The following is a 19209-nucleotide window of genomic DNA, read 5'->3' as shown; positions in this document are numbered from 1 at the left end:
ACAGATGCACCATTTATTACTACTTAAATAATTGCAGAAATAAATGTAAATGATCTTAAGAGTTACATATAACTTAAAGCATGAATTGCTACAAAAGTATTTCTAGACTTCAGAATAATTGTGCTTTGGACATGTAATAGTTCTTATCTTCAGATATCCAACTGGGAGTATTTCTTTTTAAAGAAAAAATTTTAAATGATGAAATATCTTTATATCTCTTAGAATCCAAGTTAGGGAGAATATTAAAATAAGTTGGTGAAAGCATTAGACTAGATTAAAATTTCTCAAAGTGTATTCTTTATTTATATTATAGGAAAAGAATGGTTCATTGGTAAACAAATTGGGAAAAACAGACAAAACTAAGTCAAATAGGTTTTTTTAACCATGGACTATCTGAGAGCTTTAAATCAGTATTGCGTTCCACCTGGGAGGAATCAGCGTTGTTTTGCCCATTCTTATCTACTGTGAAACCTTATTTAAATGGAGGAATTAGTATTCATGGATTTGTGAGGAATTAGTATTCACAGATTTGTGCTGCAACTTCATCCTTGACTTGTGGTCTTTTTTAATTGATAGGATGTCCCTGGCATTAAACAGCACCCTTTGGGGACATAGCGCTGTGCCTGGACAAATGTCCCTTGAATTCTGTGAAAGCATACCTCCTGGCTTTCTATTAATGCTTATTCCAAGGCCCATATGGACTAGCTTGTACCCATAAATAAGCACAAAATGAATTGAGCTGATTCATTGAGACTTCATGAACCAAATGATTGGCCTGCCCCCTCCTGACTAAGTTACCCTAGAAGAGGCAGCTCAGGTTTCACTCCTCCTAGTCCTGACTGTATCCTCTTCCGTCATCACTTCCAAAGTATCTTTATACATGTGTTTCTTTGTTTTTACTTTTCCTGAACTTACTCTCAACCCTCAGAATTATCTCTCAACCCTCAGTAATGTGGGTATAGTATTCTGCTGGAGAATTTTCTCTGGCATACATTTTATCTGTTTTTTAAATAGATGAAGGAACTAATGAAAAAGAGCTTGTTTTCAAGGTGATCTAGCAAAAAATAAGAACATTTATTGATAATGAACAGTGGCTTTCTTGTTTCCCCCAGTGGCTGTGAAATAATTACAATTTTATGTTTGTAAATAGTTTTTCAGTTATAGTTACTATTGACCCTTTATGGTGCTTGAGGCAAATTAAGAATAATTATTTCATATATTGACATGACTAAATGTTTCTACGTGTACATTTGTATTGCTAGTATTTATTAATGGTAGAGGTTGGTAAGAAATAAGAACTTATAATTAATCAATCTCACTTCTATGTTGTGTGTGCAAAGAAGGAGGTTTCTATGCTGTGTGTGCAAAGAAGGAGGTAGAAGTTGGGCAGGGGAAGCTAATATTATGACCATAGTTATGTAGTCTTTAAATATGCAGGAACAGCAGCTATGTCCATATGTAAATTTTTAAATGAATTTGGTACTGCTGAACAGTGAGTTTTGAGGTTATCAACTATACTGAGGTCTAGATAAGTGTAAGAGCTATAGGTAAAACCCAGCAAAAATATCTGAGAAAACCTTAAAAACCATGGCCAATTAGGATTATTTTTTAACATAACATTTTTATTTATTTTTTAAATTTCTTTATTGATTAAGGTATTACATATGTGTCCTTATCCCCCCCCCATTGCCCCCCACCCCCCACTCATGCCCTCACCCCCCTCTTCTCTGTGTCCATTGGTTAGGCTTATATGCATGCATACAAGTCTTTTGGTTGATCTCTCCCCCTTACCCCCACCCTCCCTTACCTTCCCTCTGAAGTTTGACGGTCTGATCGATGCTTCTCTGTCTCTGGATCTGTTTTTGTTCATCAGTTTATGTTCATTATATTCCATAAATGAGTGAGATCATGTGATATTTATCTTTCTCTGACTGGCTTATTTCACTTAGCATAATGCTCTCCAGTTCCATCCATGCTGTTGCAACATAACATTTTTAATATTAATTACAATTTTTTTCTCTCTCTGAAAGCCATTCTTAACTGTTTCTAAACTAATAAAAGTTTAGTGTTGTCTAATTTTGGTGACTGTTTGCTTACAAGTGAATGAATAGATAAGAACTAGTCATTTAAAAAAGCATTAAGCTATAATTTACAGGCTCTGTATCTTGGCCATTCTGACTTTTAACCAATATTTTAACTTTCTTGGGCTTTTATTTCTTTATCAGTCCTCCTATATAATAAAGAGGTGATATGCAAATTAACCCTTACACCCTCACAAGATGGCTGCCTATGACCAGGCTGGCAGGGGGGTTAGTGAGGGACAACCAAATGACTGAACAGCAAGCTGCATGGGACAACCAGGCCAGTGAGGGGGCCGTGAGGGGTGACCAGGCTGGTGGGGGGGGGGGGGGGCAGTTGGGGGTGACCAGGCCTGCGGGGGGGCGGGGGCAGGGGGGGGTGACCAGACCAGCAGGGGGGGCTGTAAGGGACCACTAGGCCGGTGGGGGGAGGGGGTAGTTGGGAGCGAAAGGCCAGCAGGGAAGGGGCAGTTGGGGGTGACCTGGCTGGCAGCGGGGGTCAGTTAGGGGTGGCCAGACCAGCAGGGGGGGCAGTTAGGGGTGATCAGGCCGGCACACAGAGGCAGTGAGTGGTGATCAGGCCAGCAGAACGGGGGGCAGTTAGGGGCAACCAGGCAGGCAGGCAGGCAGGTGAGCAATTAGGAGCCAGCAGTCCAGGATTGTGAGAGGGATGTCCGACTGCCGGCCTAAACTGGCAGTCAGACATCCCCCAAGGGGTCCTGGATTGGAAAGGGTGTAGGCTGGGCTGAGGGGACCGACCCGCCCCCCATGCACACATTTCATGCACTGGGCCTCTAGTAAAATATAAACAGTGATAACTTATCTGGATAAAACACTCATATTTAGAATTATTTGGAAAATGGCACTTTATACAGTGGTGCCTTGACTTACAAGTGTCCCGACTAACAAGTTTTTTGAGATACCAGCTGTCTCTCAGCTGATTTTTTGCATTGAGTTGACAGAGTAATTTGAGTTAACGAGCTCCTTAACGAGCTCCTTAACGAGCTCGGTCTCCGAACGAATTAAACTCGTAAGTCAAGGCCCCACTGTATTATATCATTTTTACTCACACTCATTTTTTTAAAGCATATGACAACATTTAAACTGAATAAACATGTGTCACTATGCAGGAAAGAGTAAAATATCAGAAAATTTTCTCAAATGTATTTGGATGTCTGATCCAATAAAGTCCACACATATGTGAAGGACAGGATGGGCAGGGCTGGATACAATACTAGTGTTCTGATTACAAATCATCCTGCTTTACATTCATTGCCTAAAATATTTTGACACAGCAATGCCGTGAAATACCCAAGTATCTTGATCACTGTTTATAGTGTTAATGTGAAAAGCACTGTTATTATAATAAACTGAAATAAGCAGAAATACACATTTTTGCTAGATGTTTCTATTTATAGTCTATTAGAACATTTCTCTAGGCTCCAAAATTTATATTAGAGCATTATAAGATTTTAATATCTCAAGAGAATGGTTTTCTTAACTTTTTAGTTTTAATATTAGAATATGTATATATTTTTTAATGAAGGTAATATAATAAAGTAAAGAGCACACTTGTTGGATTGGGTAGAAATCTCTGCACATGGGCAGGTAAATTGGGACTTTTCCATACAGATTTCCTGTTTGCTTCATAGGCATTTACATATGTGCTCATATACTTTGTTTTGTTTTCGTTAGCAAATGAGGACATCCTGTATATTGTTATTCAACCTGGGTTTGTTTTTTTTACTTAATATTTGTGATGAAGATCTTTCCATATTATCAATACATACAAGTCTATCTCATTCTTTTTTTAAAAATATATTTTATTGATTTTTTTACAGAGAGGAAGGGAGAGGAATAGAGAGTTAGAAACATCGATGAGAGAGAAACATCCATCAGCTGCCTCCTGCACAGCTCCTACTGGGGATGTGCCCGCAACCAATGTACATGCTCTTGACCGGAATCAAACCTGGGACCCTTCAGTCAGCAGGCCGACGATCTATCCACTGAGCCAAACCGGTCAGGGCCTATCTCATTCTTTAATGGCCTTACAGTATTTCACAATATCTTCTTAGACAGATGTTGGAACATATGGATCTTTCTTTTTCTTCTAACTCGGTGACCTTAAAAAAGTTATTTTACTTCTGTGCTGCCGTTTCCTCATCTATAAAAATGGGGGATAGAGCCAATTTGAGAATTAAGTGAATTACACACACATGTACAAACACAAAGGCATATATAGTAAGGCTTCAGTAAATGTTAACTTTAATGGTGATGATGATGATGATCTTGTCTCTTAACTTTTCTCCTGTATGTGAATCTCATTGTTCTTTTTCACTATATTCAGAGAAAATTCCTTAATAGGATATTCCAACACATGCATTTAATATTCAACTCTATTTCTCCTGCTTTTCAGTTCATTTATGGAATTCTTTATTGATGATCGCAATTTAATTTTCAAGGTGCAGTTAATATCTTATTAAATCACTTTAAAGGCATTTACACTGAGTCTAAAAAATTCTGTTTGCCTTGTCGACTCTCATTCCTCTGCTTTGTTGTTCTAGAGTGTTATTGTTTGTGTTTTGTCTCTCATAGGGTTGGTTTTCCTTGAGTGTCTGGTAATTCTAGGTTGGCTGTTCATTTTTATACTTGACGGTCCCTGTAGTCCTGCCATTTCAACTCATTATACCCAATTCCATTGATCGTGTCAGGAGACAAGGTGTGTTGCTAGTAAGAACACATTAGTAGCTTGTCAGTCCTTTAGTCATTTGTAGCGACCAGCCCTTGCCTCACTGGGTTTAGTACCTCCTACACGCACTGCTTTAACCTGTGTTCCAGTAATAGCTATATCCTATTTACCCTGCAAGGGAGGTGCCATTGTTCAGCTGCTCCATTCATAATTCCCTATTTAACATTTGCCCCAGGCAGGCCTACCTCCTGTGCTTGGTTTCTACTGACTCTAAAATTGAAGTGCCTTTGGAGTTTCTCCCATATCTGTGTAAGTCTTCTGAATATGATTGGGCTGTGATTTCTTCTAACCATTTTTTCCATAGATTTGAACCTGTATGCTTGCTATTTTTTAAGAATTTCTCAACATTTCTGGTCTATTCACGTTGGTACAATTTCAGAAATTGGGCTCCATATGGAAAAGAACTCCCAGATGAGATTTCCGCAGAGGAGAAAAGTTAAACCCTTATTAAAAGATCTTCTCTGGGAATATTAATACAGTCCTTTCTGAAAGTAGGGGATGCATTGAATACCTTGTCAGTCCTTTTTATTTTTTCCAATTCTTGACCTAATTGATTTTCTCTCATAGGGCATGTAAAGTTCTTCCCTGAATTATTTAAAATCTGACTTAAGCAAACAGCCACAATAATCTAAAAAGTCCTATATCTGTGGAATTTTTAAGTAAAGTCAGTAAAGATGAGAATAAGTTCTCATAATATGCCCTTGACACCATATACTGAATAGTCCCCTACTTCACCCCACATCACCTCTACAGCTGGTCTTCTAATCTCCATCATTCAAATGAAATGGCCATAGGAGGCTTCTTTTCTGAAAGGAGACTTCACTTTAGAAAGAACAACATAATATTTGTGTTAACTTTCAAAGTCCTTTTTATTCACTTGTTTAGGAAATATTCATTGAACACTAACTGTTAACCTCCAAATTTCAGCATCTTAAAACAATAAAAATATATTTTGTATAAGACAAGTTATCAGGAAAGCATTTCTGTTCCTTGTAGAAATTAAGTGACCCAGATTTCTTTTATCTTGTGGTTCACCATCCGTAGGTCTTCTGTTCAGCCAATGAATGGGGAAAGAAAATGAGGATTACATGGGAGTTTTTTATAAGCCAGGTATGGAAACATGATACCCATCACATATGTTCATATTCCATTGGATTGAACTCAGTAAATAGCCCCACTTAACTTCAAGGAGATAAGAACATGTAGTCTGGCTAAACACTCATGAAAAAGAGAATACTAACAATTTCTGTCACTTATACTAATGTGCTCAGCTCTCAAGGAGATGGATATTTCTGTAATGAAGGAATAAAGTATAAACATTTCATAAGGAAGGCATTGAAGTCCCTACGAAGCAAGGAGGGAGCAGTCAGATCCACTTGGGGACATAGGGCATTGATCAGCGAAGGTTTCAAAGAAGAGCATGCCATTTGAACTAAAACTTTCTGGTGAAATTTTCTCAGTGAAAAAGTGAGGTAGGGACCCCAGTAAGAACAAAGGCATGATAATACAAACAAAAGGCAGGATGGCCCAGCAAGGCCATGTATCCTTGAAGTAATGAAAGAAGAGTGGTGAGTGATGAAGCTGGAAGTTACATTGAAGTCAGACTGAGAGGGGCTTTAGATGGCATCTAAAGAGTTTGGATTTGATAAAGATGTGGCTGGTTAGCTGTTGTTTTTTTAAAGGACAGACTGTAACAGGATAAAACTGAGGCAACTATTAAATTTGGCAATTGCAGAGTTTTTAGGGCCTCTGGCAAAAGCTGTGAGGACAAAGTCTGTTTGGAAACAAGAAGAGGCAGTAACTTGGTTGAAAGAAGAGTTAATATTGTACAGGATTTGTGAGCCTTGAATGTATTTATAGTCTAAGCATAGACAAGAGTGAGTGAATCTTAAGAGGCAGAAAGAACCCTAAAGGAAATGGAAAGGAATAGATTCTAAAGCACAGGAGAATGGTTTACTTTCCATTCAAGGCAAAAAGAAGTAAGGGTTGATTAAGATATAGAGGTGAATGGGTGTGAGGCTGAAAAAAATTAGTGAGTTGGGGGAGCGGGTATGAGGTTACTGGCACTTGTAGTAAAGAAAGCATTATAAGTTGTAGGAAATGAGCATGTAAGCCAACCAGGGGTGCTGACTAAGGAGGAACAACAAGGAAGGATCCATGTTAATTTCTAAATCATTGGTAAAAGCAGTAACATTTATATACCATTTTGTAAGCTGCCTCTGCAGCAAAAATAGGAAAAATTGGTCAGATGTATTGGTAACAGCTTGGCAAAACAACAAAGGAATCAGGAAAATAAGGGCATTATGAACATGGAAGTGAAATGGTTGCCTTGTGCCAGGGAAAGAAGCAAATCCCAGAGGGTACTATTAGCCTGGGGGTGGGGGTGGGTTGGAAGAGCCAAGGGATTGGAAGTTGTGAACAAGGTTAGTGGAAGATGTAAGTATTTTTGGTAAATGTAAAATCCAAAGGGAATGATCAGGAATCATAAAAATAAAAAAAGATAGGTCTTACCACTTTAGTATCATTTTTTTTGGTTCATCTAATGAGATTACTATCATCATTTATAAAATGGGATTGCCGCCTTTTAGAGAATATTAAAAAAATTACAATAAACTAAATCATGTATGAATGACCATACATTTGTTCCTAATCCCATTTAAATAATAATATAATAAAGCAGACATAAAGAAAAAGATTTCTTCCCAAGTCCCTTAATAATCAATGAGTTTATCCTAATGTCTCTATTTGAATAAATAAATTTTCCTCAAATGAATTTATTTAGAGTCTTTGTAGAAACGCACTGATTATTAATAAAATTCTCAAATGTGTGCTTTTTAAATTGATTACCTATGCAATTTTGATATAATTCAAAGTTTTTTATATAAACATGCACATATGCACATACTTGGGAATCTTGATTGACAGCATGAAGTTCAATTACATAAAATATTTAACCACAGCACAAGAGCCATTTGCAGTTTAAAAAAAAAAACATCTAAAACAATATTCCAATGAATTGTCCATGTATAACAACAAATCAGTAAGAAAGGACAAACCGGCATAGTGAAATAGATAAATCAGATTTAGGCAGGGTAGTTTATTGAATTTAAATTGTGCCCAGTTGGCCCAAGAGCTATATATAAGCAATCCATCTTACATTGTTAATGGAGGTTCTTGAAATCCACCTGATGTTTGCATTATTAAATTTCAGTTTAATGAGCTCCGCTAATACATATTGAAGATGGTTGTAAGGAGTAGAATGTGAATCTGAGCGGGATCATTTGAAAGAAACATAAGCTGAGCATTTTACATGACTCAAGGGGTATATCTACAATTACACATATAACCAAAATTGAATTTAAATGGAATTTCTATTATCCTTGTCCTTCTACTAGGGAGAATAAAGTGTAAATGAAGTAAAAGTCTTTAGAGTTACTGGTGGTTTGTTTTTATTATCTAATTTAATAGATTCTTGCAGTGATACAGAGTGGCATAAAAGTTTTAATATTTCATGACTTTAAATGCAGCCTAAGTATGTATTAAAGCTTGTAAATGGAAACAGATGTCTGTGTAATTGGATATAGCACTTCACAACACCATTATATAAGTTTTATATTTTAAGAAAGTGTCGATATTAATGGTGAAGAAAAATAAACTTTGAAGAAAAATAGTTATGTATGTGATGTGTATTTTCTTTAAATTCCCCCTTTAAGCCAGGTTTTATACTTCTGAAGGATATGTTGATTTTGCATAGGAAAAAGATATGCAGCAAAAACTGAAGAGCAAGTGTGTTTATTTTTTAAATCACAGTTTACATTACTGTTATTATTATAATAAAGGCTCATCCAAAGTTTAATGCTGGCACAGTTTGATTCTTTTTCTTTTGACAAGGCAATACTTTTTTAACTTAATATTTCATCAACTATAATGCTATTAGAGACTTATTTTCACTTAGTTCACTCATCAGGCAGTGAGACGGCAATAAAGGAGAATCGCTCCTTTGAGACGTTAATGCTTTGGAATAAATGATGTGCTAGAACAGAAATTTAATTAATTTACAGAGTATATTGATAGTCCCTTGTTACTGTGCTGTATATTTTTAATCTTCTTTAACATCTGTAGTAAAGTGTTTGAAAACCCCTGCAGTTGAGCAACTAGTAGATAATTAAGTAATAAGGGAAGAGGTTTCTAGAGGGAAAAAGATTCTTTTTACCAAATGCTGTCATAACATGAATAAAGAACTGCTACTATGATATGCAATGGGGGAAAAAAATAATATGCTACCTAATTTGATACTGTTCCAAAGATACTGTAAGCTTCTCATATTTAAAATGTGAATTGTAGCTTAAGAATTTTTCTCTGAAGTTTAAAACAGATGCACTGTACTGACAAATCAGATGACCAAAAGCTTTCCCCAGTTCATATGCCATTGTTTAAACTTATGCTGCTTAAATTCATTTGCCTTTTTGTACAGAAATTAGCTTGAACTAAGCTTCAAAGTTTTGAAATAAATATTCTAAAATTCTGAATAAGTATTGTAAATGGTATATTTCAGATTTTCAGCCCTTTTGTTTTTTTCTTCTGACAACTTCACAAAAAATATATAAGGAATTTCTTTTCCCTTTCCCCAATATTTTCACTTATGATACAGACATAAAATAAGTGCAGAAATTTTATTGTTTTTATTTCAGCAAAAGCTGATGAAGCATTGAAAGCCAAAGAAAGAAATGAAGAAGAAGCAAAGAGAAGAAAGGAGGAAGGTAAAGGCATATGTTCATTTTGTGTTGAAGCATTCATTATAATGAGGGATCGCTACTGGGCATGTTTTTCTTCATTTATTTAAGAATAAACCGCCCTAGCTGGTTTGGCTCAGTGGATAGAGCATTGGCCTGCTGACTGAAGGGTCTTGGGTTCGATCCCAGTCAAGGGCACATGCCTGGGTTGCAGGCTCAATCCCCAGTAGGAGGCGAGCAGGAGGCAGCCAGTCAATGATTCTCTCTCATCATTGATGTTTCTATCTGTCTCTCCCACTCCCTTCCTCTCTGAAATCAATAAAAATATGTTAAAAAAAAAAAAAAAAGAAGAAACCATAAAATTTAATGAAATTAGGAGTACCTCATGCTACTGCATGAGCCTAAACTATGACACGATATCACACTATACTCAATATCTTAGACACTAATTATTGTTTGTTAACATAAATGTTAGTTTATTAGCATCCTAATATATATTCTGGGGAAACTAGGAAGATATAAAGTTATAAAGTAGAGCTGGTGTTGGCTTGTTTCCTTCTGACTTTTATATTTATACTTAACAAATCATCAAAACCAGTCATAGAAATGGATCAAACTTATCTGTACGTTTTGATGTTTTGCCAGTGATGAAGAAAAGTCCCCATGACAAAAAACAAACAACAAAAAAAACACTTTAAATAGAAAAGCTCTTAAGAGGAAACAATAAAATATGAAATGTCAGAAATAGTCATAGACAAATTAAGAAATTCGTGTCATAGTTTTTTAGATTAAATATTTTCTTTTAATTATATTGAAATCACCATCCAAAGGTACTATGCAAAGAAATCTAACTCATTTTTATCTCCCCTAAAAATTTTTATTTCCCCTTTAGTTTGCTGTGACTTATGTAAGTGAAAATGTTGCGTTCTTTTCTTCACATAGGCTTTATAGATAACTGTTCTGAATTACAGTGCTTAAAGCAAGATCCAGGCAATGCTTTCCCTGTGAGTTAAGTTGATTCACTTGGACTGCAATCATGTCTCTTTACTGGCTAATTAGCAGAGTAACTATTTCCTCTGTGAGCTTTCAAGAAGTTGAAGCCTGATAATGTGTTTTGAATATTGGCTTTGAGTGCCATTTCTAAATCTGAAAATTGAAATTTTTGCCATAATACATATCTTTTATGTATTATGCCAGAAACATTTTTTAATTCCCAACTTTCAAATGTGAGCTGAGAACCAATAGAACCTAAAATGTTTGAGTATGATGGGTTAGAATGATTAAAAGCAGTATTCCATGAGAGCCATGCCCCAAAAGCAAATCAACAAATCAAAAAAAGGAAGAAGATAACATAACCAACCTGTGTAGATTTAAGTGTCAGAACCCAACAAATAAGTAGATTCAAACTACGTGTGGACTATTTAATATATATAAATGTGCAGCATTCTTATCTTATTTGACCCCCATAAGTCTGGCTTTATGTTCTTGTCCTAGATCAACTAATTTTATGGTTTAGAAAACAAGTGAATTCCAATGGCAAAAATCCTAAGTAGAAAACTCTTCTTTGGACTTGCTGAGTGTACATTTTGACACTGTTAGTGGAAGCAATCTATCTGATTTCAGTTATGCTTATGGTCACCCATAGTACAAATAGATATACCACTAGATGCAAAATAGTCCAAGAAAATTAGAATATTTGAGTGCTCCAATAATATGTGGTATTCTGATCAATGAAACTAACTAATAACATAATAGCCCTTATAAAACACTGTGGTACTGTAAATTATAAGTGTGGTACTTCTTACCAACCAACATAGTGAATATATCTTTCAGTAGTTATTAGTCTAATCCCATTAATTCAAATCTTAATTGGAGTTATAATCAGTTGGAAAAGGATGGTACTGTGATTATTTTGAAATATATATATGAACACATGCCCTAGTGAAAGAAACATTTCAAACACTTCAAAATCCCTCATTTATGCAAAGAAATCTAACAAACTTTTAATGGTGACATTGATATTTCTAATAGTCTCTTTTTTTTTCATTAAATTGGTTCAGTGTTTAAAAGGATATTTTGTTAAGGCTTTTTTAAGTACAGTAACTGGAAATACTTGAATGTTGTATTTTAATTCTTTTGAAAGTATTTTTTCACATAGACTTTCACTAAGTCATACAGACCTTGCACTTAGTCTGTCATCTGAGAGTTATTGAAAAAGCACATCCTCCGATCATAGCTATTTCAAGTCTCTTTATCCTAACTAGTGTGGACTTTAGGATTATATAGGATTTAGTATCCACAATGCCTAGCACATAGTAGATACTCAGTTTCTTGTTTATTGCATGAATGAATAAATGATCAGTTCACTCTTCATTCTTTAAATCCATGCTTACATAAATTATCTTGAGCTTGTAGTTTATTCCAAATAACCCAACTCTGTTATGTCCCTTTTCTAAGACAGGACCTCACTCAGTCTATTTCTCAAAAGAATTATAGCCATTCAAAAAGAAGCCAGTGAATTTCAAAATACTATCAATGTTTGCTAGTATGAATTTATCAAGTCTTTATCTGAGCTCACTGAATTTTCTGTGCATACAAAAAACATAAGAAAATTAATACTACAAATGTTGAAGGAAAATTCTGGTAAAATAACATGACAATAATTTTAAAAGATAAAATATGTGTTTTATTCAATAGTTTTCCTTTGCTTATACTTTGTAGGTAAAAGAAAAAGTAAATCACTGGCTACATTCTTTTTTTTAAAATATATTTTATTGATTTTTTTACAGAGAGGAAGGGAGAGAGATAGAGAGTTAGAAACATCGATGAGAGAGAAACATCGATCAGCTGCCCCATGCACACCCCCTACTGGGGATGTGCCCCGCAACCAAGGTACATGCCCTTGACCAGAATCGAACCTGGGACCCTTCAGTCGGCAAGCCAACGCTCTATATCAGGGGTCCTCAAACTTTTTAAACAGGGGGCCAGTTCACTGTCCCTCAGACCGTTGGAGGGCCGGACTATAGTTTAAAAAAAAACTGTGAACAAATTCCTATGCACACAGCAGCGGCAAAAACACCCGGCAGGCCGGATAAATGTTTTCGGCGGGCCGTAGTTTGAGGACCCCTGCTCTATATCCACTGAGCTAAACCAGTGAGGGCACTGGCTACATTCTTTGTTGTTGTTATTGTTGTTGTTGTTTGCTTTCAAAATTTTTTCTTTTCGGTTGCCTAGAGGCTTGAATGCTATCAAGTTGATCTTTCTGAAAATGATTAATGTATAAACTACATTTATTTTCCTTATATAATTAACCTAGCTGCAATTAAAATCTGAGCTAATCTATATGTGTATGTGTATATATTTCTGTATCTGAAAGAATAATAATCTTTAATTTCCAATCTATAAGCCACTAGTAACTCATGCTATCATATCATTAATATAGTTCATCTCTTAATTTCTCAGTATGCTAATATACAGCCAGGATTGAAAGCATTGTTAAAATGTAGATAGATGTTATCTACCCAGCTCCGTTTATCCACTCTCTGTTATCTCAAAAGAGCTACTATTTTAGTATAGCAAGATCTGTGCCTTTCAAATACAATCTATTATGCAACCCTTTTCTTTGAATGTTCTTAAATCCATATCATAATTATATTTGCAAGTATAGTATCCAAGATCAAAGTCAGGCTACTCACCAAAACTTGTCCAGGGTAACTACTTTGCCTTCTACCCTTTAAACGATGGGTCCCCATTTAGAGTGCTCTTCATGGTCATTGTACAGCTCAATAGATGTCCTGAACATCACCAGTACGTTAGAATGGACCCTCTTTCTTGAACCATTTACTCTCTATCTCTTTCCATATTAGCTGTATTATGTAAAGAGTACATTATTTAGTAGTAAAAGTCAACTGAATATTTAAAGTTTAGGTTTATAGTTTCCTTCTTTAAAACTAAGCACTGTTTTCTAATTCTACATTATATTTTAGGAAAAATGAATACTATTAAATCTTTCTTATTCTTTGACCTACTAAATACTTGAATTCTACTTTCACTTTTTTCTCTGTATGTGTTTGAAAATGTTCAGACTACACAAAATTAACAATCATTTCAACCCTTTTGATTTATTTTTGTATTATAAATGCTTTAGCATAACTTTCGATTTTCTGTATTTTATTTTTATATCATTGTATGCATTTAAGCATTCTAATTATGTTTTTTATCCAGTTATGAGCCTAATAGTCTTTTTTGCATTTTAATTTCTAATATGAATTTATATGTGGCATAAATATAATAGCTTTTTCATTCTTTCTCCCCTTGTGTTTATTCACAATAGCTCTGCCCATCTGTTAGTTTCCTATTTCAAATATTTTTGTTTCCAAAAGTATTAGGCAACCCATTCTAAATTATCAAGGCAACAGTGGACAGTGATAATAGGAACATAATATGAGGTAGTTCCAGTTTCATTTGTTTCATTTGAAATTCATCAATCCTTTTGCCACATCCTATCCACAAGAGGGAAAATAGATTAGCCTTAATTTTATCTTTGTTGTTGTTAATCCCTTGGCCAAGATGAAGGTAAAAGTACCATTAGCTAAAAGGAAAAACAGGTGCCAGGCAGTGTTCTAAGTACTTTACATATTTTAACTCTCTTACTCCTCATGAACTCTCTGAGGTTTGTGCTGTATTATCTCTGTACTATAGGGAGGATAGGAAACTAAGGTACGGAGTTTCCTATCCTTGTATAGCTTGCTCTATAGCTAATAAGTGGTGAAGCCAGTACCCAAACCCAGGCAGTATGACTCCAGTACATATTCCCTTTCTTTCAACAGTCTACACAAATCACAACCTTTACCATTAGTGTTCAAATAAATATGATTCAACTCAGTCTCCTCTATCCTTTGCCTTCCTCTCTGGATCTTGCCCTTTAGCTCTTAAGCATTTGTTTACTTTATTTTCTTGTCCTGAGATCTGTACCCATATTAGGTTGACTCACTTGGGTTTCTGGGCACCCAACAAGTGAGGTACTCCAGTAGATGCACAGTTTTCTTTTTTCATAATCTCTGTTTGCTTTTCTCCCTAGTGACTGGCCTGTCTGTGTAAGTCACTCACTTGTCAAATCCACACCAGCCTTTGGAGCCTGGACCAGAGCCAGACCTGAGCATCTAGTTTCTCAGGTTCCTTTCTCGGAGGTCCCGGCTCTCCTAGAACTTGTAAAACATACTGAGTATCAAGTCTTAACCACACTCGGGAGAGAACTGTTACAATCCCTTTTTTGCCTCCACTGTGGTTCCCTGCCTAAGACCAGAGAAGAAGGTGAATGTTTGGGATTCTAACTATCCTTTATTCCTTCTGGAGACCCTTTGTAAGAAGGTTGGAGTGAAGTTAGTAGGGTAAAGTTAACAGGTGCAGAGTTATCATTTGGCATTCACTGTTTTAGTTGGCATGTTGACATAAGTAGGTTAGATAGAGAAGTAAGGATCGTCCTTTTTGTCTTGTCCTGAATTGGCTACCCATTGTAATATTAACTTTGTAATACTATTTCTTTATTAGGTTTAAATATATGAAAATCTATCCCCATCCCCATCCCCTCTTTGTCTTACTATATTAGGTAGTTCTATTCCAAGATTTAAAATATCCCTTTCTGAAATTTGTGTTCCTGTGTATCAGATTTAATAGTCATACATTTTTCATAATGCAGTATTTTTAAAATGACTGAATAGTGCCTTAACACATTGTTAAGAGCTGTTTTCTTTAAGTAAATTAATCTGCTTAGTTTGAATGCATTGCTTTAGTCCATATTTTTTCAAGTTCTTATTTACTCAAAAATCACTCCACAACAAGTACTCAGTTATTCAGCCTCACCATCTGTCTCACTCCCTCGGCAGTGATTTGTCCTTTACTGTCCTCTTGATTCCAAGTCAACTTTTCTTTCATACATAGTTTCATCTGTGTCATATTTCATATCATTTATTCCTTAATTTTGAAGCTTGTGTACTAATAAATGTGTACTAATTCATTTTTAGCTAACTTTTTAAAAACGAAAGACTCCTTCCTTATTTTCTTAATAACTCATCGATAATGTTTTTGCTTCATATGCATTCAGCTGTACTCTGTATGGACTTGGAAACCAGTTTAGATTACATTTTACTTATTTTCAATAAGATGTTCATGTATATGGAACAAAGATGTGCTGATATAGGCCTCCAGTGACCAACCATTGTGCATTTCTTTAACAGTATAAATATTTTCAGTGCTCTACACTCACAAATTTCAAAACAAACTCAGAGCTACAACTTTCTTTTTTAATCAAATACTTCTGAAATAAATTAAACACTAGGAAGCTGACATACATATTAAATGCCCACAGGTGTACAATACTAGGAGTAACCTAGGGAAGCCATTGTGGTATGAAGGTCAATTGTACTCTAGTGGAAATAGCCCTGCTTCTTCTAGCTGAAGGAAATGAAGGAGGTTCAGAATCCCAGCTCTGCCATTTACTGGCTCTGTGACTGAATAAGTCCCTTAACTTCACTATGACTCTAAAGAAAGAATATGATAAAATCTGCCTACAATTGTTAAAAATGGAAATGGCATATAGTATTTAAAAATTACTTCACTACTACATAGTACTGCATACCTCAGAATTACAACACAAAAGAGTATCATTATCATCCTTTTAGCATGAATTTCTTTAGTAACTTTGATAAATTCAAAAAGTACATTCTTGGCACTGTTCTAAGCCATATGAATAGAGCAGTGAAAGGGAAATTGAGGCCCCTGCACTCAAAGAGCTCACATTCTAGAGGGGGAAGACAGAAAATAAACATGAAAACAAAAGTACAGTATATTCAAATAGGGGTTAGTGCAGCGGTTCTCAACCTGTGGGTCACGACCCCTTTGGCGGTCCAACGACCCTTTCACACGGGTCACCTAAGACCATCCTGCATATCAGATATTTACATTACAATTCGTAACAGTAGCAACATTACAGTTATGAAGTAGCAACGAAAATAATTTTATGGTTTGGTCACAGCATGAGGAACTGTATTTAAAGGGCCAGAAGGTTAAGAACCACTGGGTTAGTGTTTTCTCATCCTCTTTAAGGTGGACCCTTTAAATCCACTTTCCCCATCTATACTAATAAAAGGGTAATATGCTAATTAGACCAGATAGACTGGACATCATTCCGGACGTCCTTCCTGACAAAGCCGGGGCCCGGGCAAAGTCGCCTGGGGTCCTGGGTGCCTGCGGCCGGCCAAAGGGAGGGAAGCCCAGGTCCGTGTGCAGGGGCCGAGGCAGAGGCGGTTATGGGCAATCAGGCAGGCAGGCGAGTGGTTAGGGGCAATCAGGCAGGCAGGCAGGCAGGCAAGCAGTTAGGAGCCAGCGGTCCCAGATTGGGAGAGGGTGCAGTCTGGGCTGAGGGACACCCCCCCCCCCCCGCATGAATTTCATGCACCGGGCCTCTAGTCTGTTAATAAATAAGGATGATCTAACATCTAAGAACATAGTTGTGATATAGTAGATTTGAAACCATTGTATAGACTTTATAAAATATTAGTTGTTCTTTTGTTATTTATTTTAAAAATACTTTCACTGGCCCTCCTCAGTATTCATAGGTAAAAAAGGAAATCACAGTGGAAAATATAAAACCATATATCAAAACTTAATGGGAAGAAGGTAATATGGTCAGACTAGCTTAATTGAACTTCCCCTCCTTCTCAGAACAGATAGAAAGGCTGGCCAAAATGTTAAAATATGTGTTTGAAGGCACCGGAGAGTTACTAAAGCAGTGGAGAAGTATGTGTCCCATTTCCAGGAAAGAAGGTGAGCTCAATATTTGGAGCCAGTTTCTCCTTAAAGATGATTCTAGTGGTGGCATCTGTCTGTCACTTTTTAAAATATTTTTATTAATTTCAGAGAGGGAGAGAGAGATAGAAACATCAATGATGAGAGAGAATCATTGATCGGCTGCCTCCTGCATGCCCACACTAGGGATCAAGCCCACAACCCGGGCATATGCCCTGACCAGGAATTGAACCGTGACCTCCTGGTTCATAGGTCAATGTTCAGCCACTGAGCCAGCCAGGCTGTCTGCCATTTTTTGAAGAAGTTACTGAAAGGTTAAAAATCTGGGCAGACCTTTTGAGAGACTCATGGAGCTCTGGGGACAAAATCTAGACTTCAGAGCCAGTCAAGGAAGGGAAAACTCTGATAAAACCACCAGGCTTTGGGTCGGATTCTTAACAGGTTGCTCCCTAAAAGTAAGGATGAACCAGAATTAAATAGGCCCCAATAGGGACTAGAGCCCAGCGTTGAATCTCCATTCCTGATTGATTTAAGATGATTTAAGCTTGCTAGTGCCCTAGTCAATTACCAGAGCAGACATAAATTCTTTCTGAAAGAAGGTAGCATTATAGAAGCCTCGGATTATCTTTATAGTTGTTTCTGTCTGACTTCAATTAAAAATAACCAGGCATATGAGAAAACAAGACAAGATGAAAAATCATGAAAAACAAGAGGACAAGAGACACAACAGTTAATGGGAATAGATACACAGAGGATCAAAATAATGGAGTTGTTAAATACGGATTTTAACATCACTCTGCTTAATTTGTTCATGAAAATAAAAGACAATTTCAGGTGAGAATTGGAAACTATTAAAAAATAAAAAGAGGCCCTAACCGGGTTGGCTCAGTGGATAGATCATCGGCCTGCGGACTCAAGGGTCCCAGGTTTGATTCCAGTTAAGGGCATGTACCTTGGTTGCAGGCACATCCCCAGTGGGGAGTGTGCAGGAGGCAGCTGATCGATGTTTCTCTCTCATCGATGTTTCTAACTCTCTATCCCTCTCCCTTCCTCTCTGTAAAAAATCAATAAACTATATTTTTTAAAAAAAATAAAATAAAATAAAATAAAAATAAAAATAAAGTATTGAAAGTACTGGAATATACATTAACTGAAATCAAAAATTAATGAGAGCTTAAGCTTCAATTAGGCAGAACAAAAAATTAATGAAGAGAAAACATCTTGAATGGAGCACTGAAAAACTACAGCATGGAAAATCCAGGAAGGAGCTAAAGAAACATAAAGGACATGATGTAAGTTTTACATTGAATATAATTGTAGTCCCAGAAGAATACAGAGATTTTTAGGATAAGCAGTATTTGACAGGAAATGGCTGAGAATTACCCAAAATTTCAAGACTTCAAGCTACAAACGAGTGAAGCATGACAAACTCTTATCAAGCTATACAAAGAAAATTGCACCTAAGCACATTACAATAAAAGTTATATAGTCCAAACACAAAGAGAAAATCTTGAAACAGCAGGTAAAATAGATTCTAATTCAAAGGCATTATTCACAGTAGCCAAAAAGTAGAAACAAAATATCCATCAACAAGCTGTATTCGAATAGTATTCTGATAGAATACTATTCGGTGCTAAAAAGGAATGAAATACTGATACATGTTACATGTTACCACATGAATGAAACTGAAAAACATTGTGCAAGGTTGAAGAAGCTAGACACAAAAGACTGTATCTTACATGATTTCATTTATACAAAATGTCTATAGAGGCAAACATATAGAAATCACACTAGAGGTAGGAATGGGGAATGTTTGCCAAGCTTCAGTTGGCCTCTTCCCGTG

At 36.1% G+C, this 19209-nt stretch overlaps 1 protein-coding gene across 2 annotated transcripts in view; it reads left to right on the top strand.

The window, feature by feature from the left end:
- The window catches only part of RSRC1 (arginine and serine rich coiled-coil 1), a 342233-nt gene that overhangs the window by 271442 nt on the left and 51582 nt on the right, over positions 1–19209 (top strand). For both annotated transcript variants that reach the window (XM_070406915.1, XM_070406914.1), the window contains exon 7: positions 9519–9587. In XM_070406915.1, coding sequence (XP_070263016.1) covers positions 9519–9587 — 69 coding nt within the window. The remainder of the gene's footprint in view (positions 1–9518; positions 9588–19209) is intronic.

Source organism: Myotis yumanensis, unplaced genomic scaffold (genome assembly GCF_028538775.1).
Source record: "Myotis yumanensis isolate MYYU_CA2020_CCGP unplaced genomic scaffold, mMyoYum1.0.hap1 SCAF_2, whole genome shotgun sequence".
NCBI classification, from domain to species: Eukaryota; Metazoa; Chordata; class Mammalia; order Chiroptera; family Vespertilionidae; genus Myotis; species Myotis yumanensis.
This window is presented reverse-complemented; position numbering and strand designations above follow the sequence as displayed.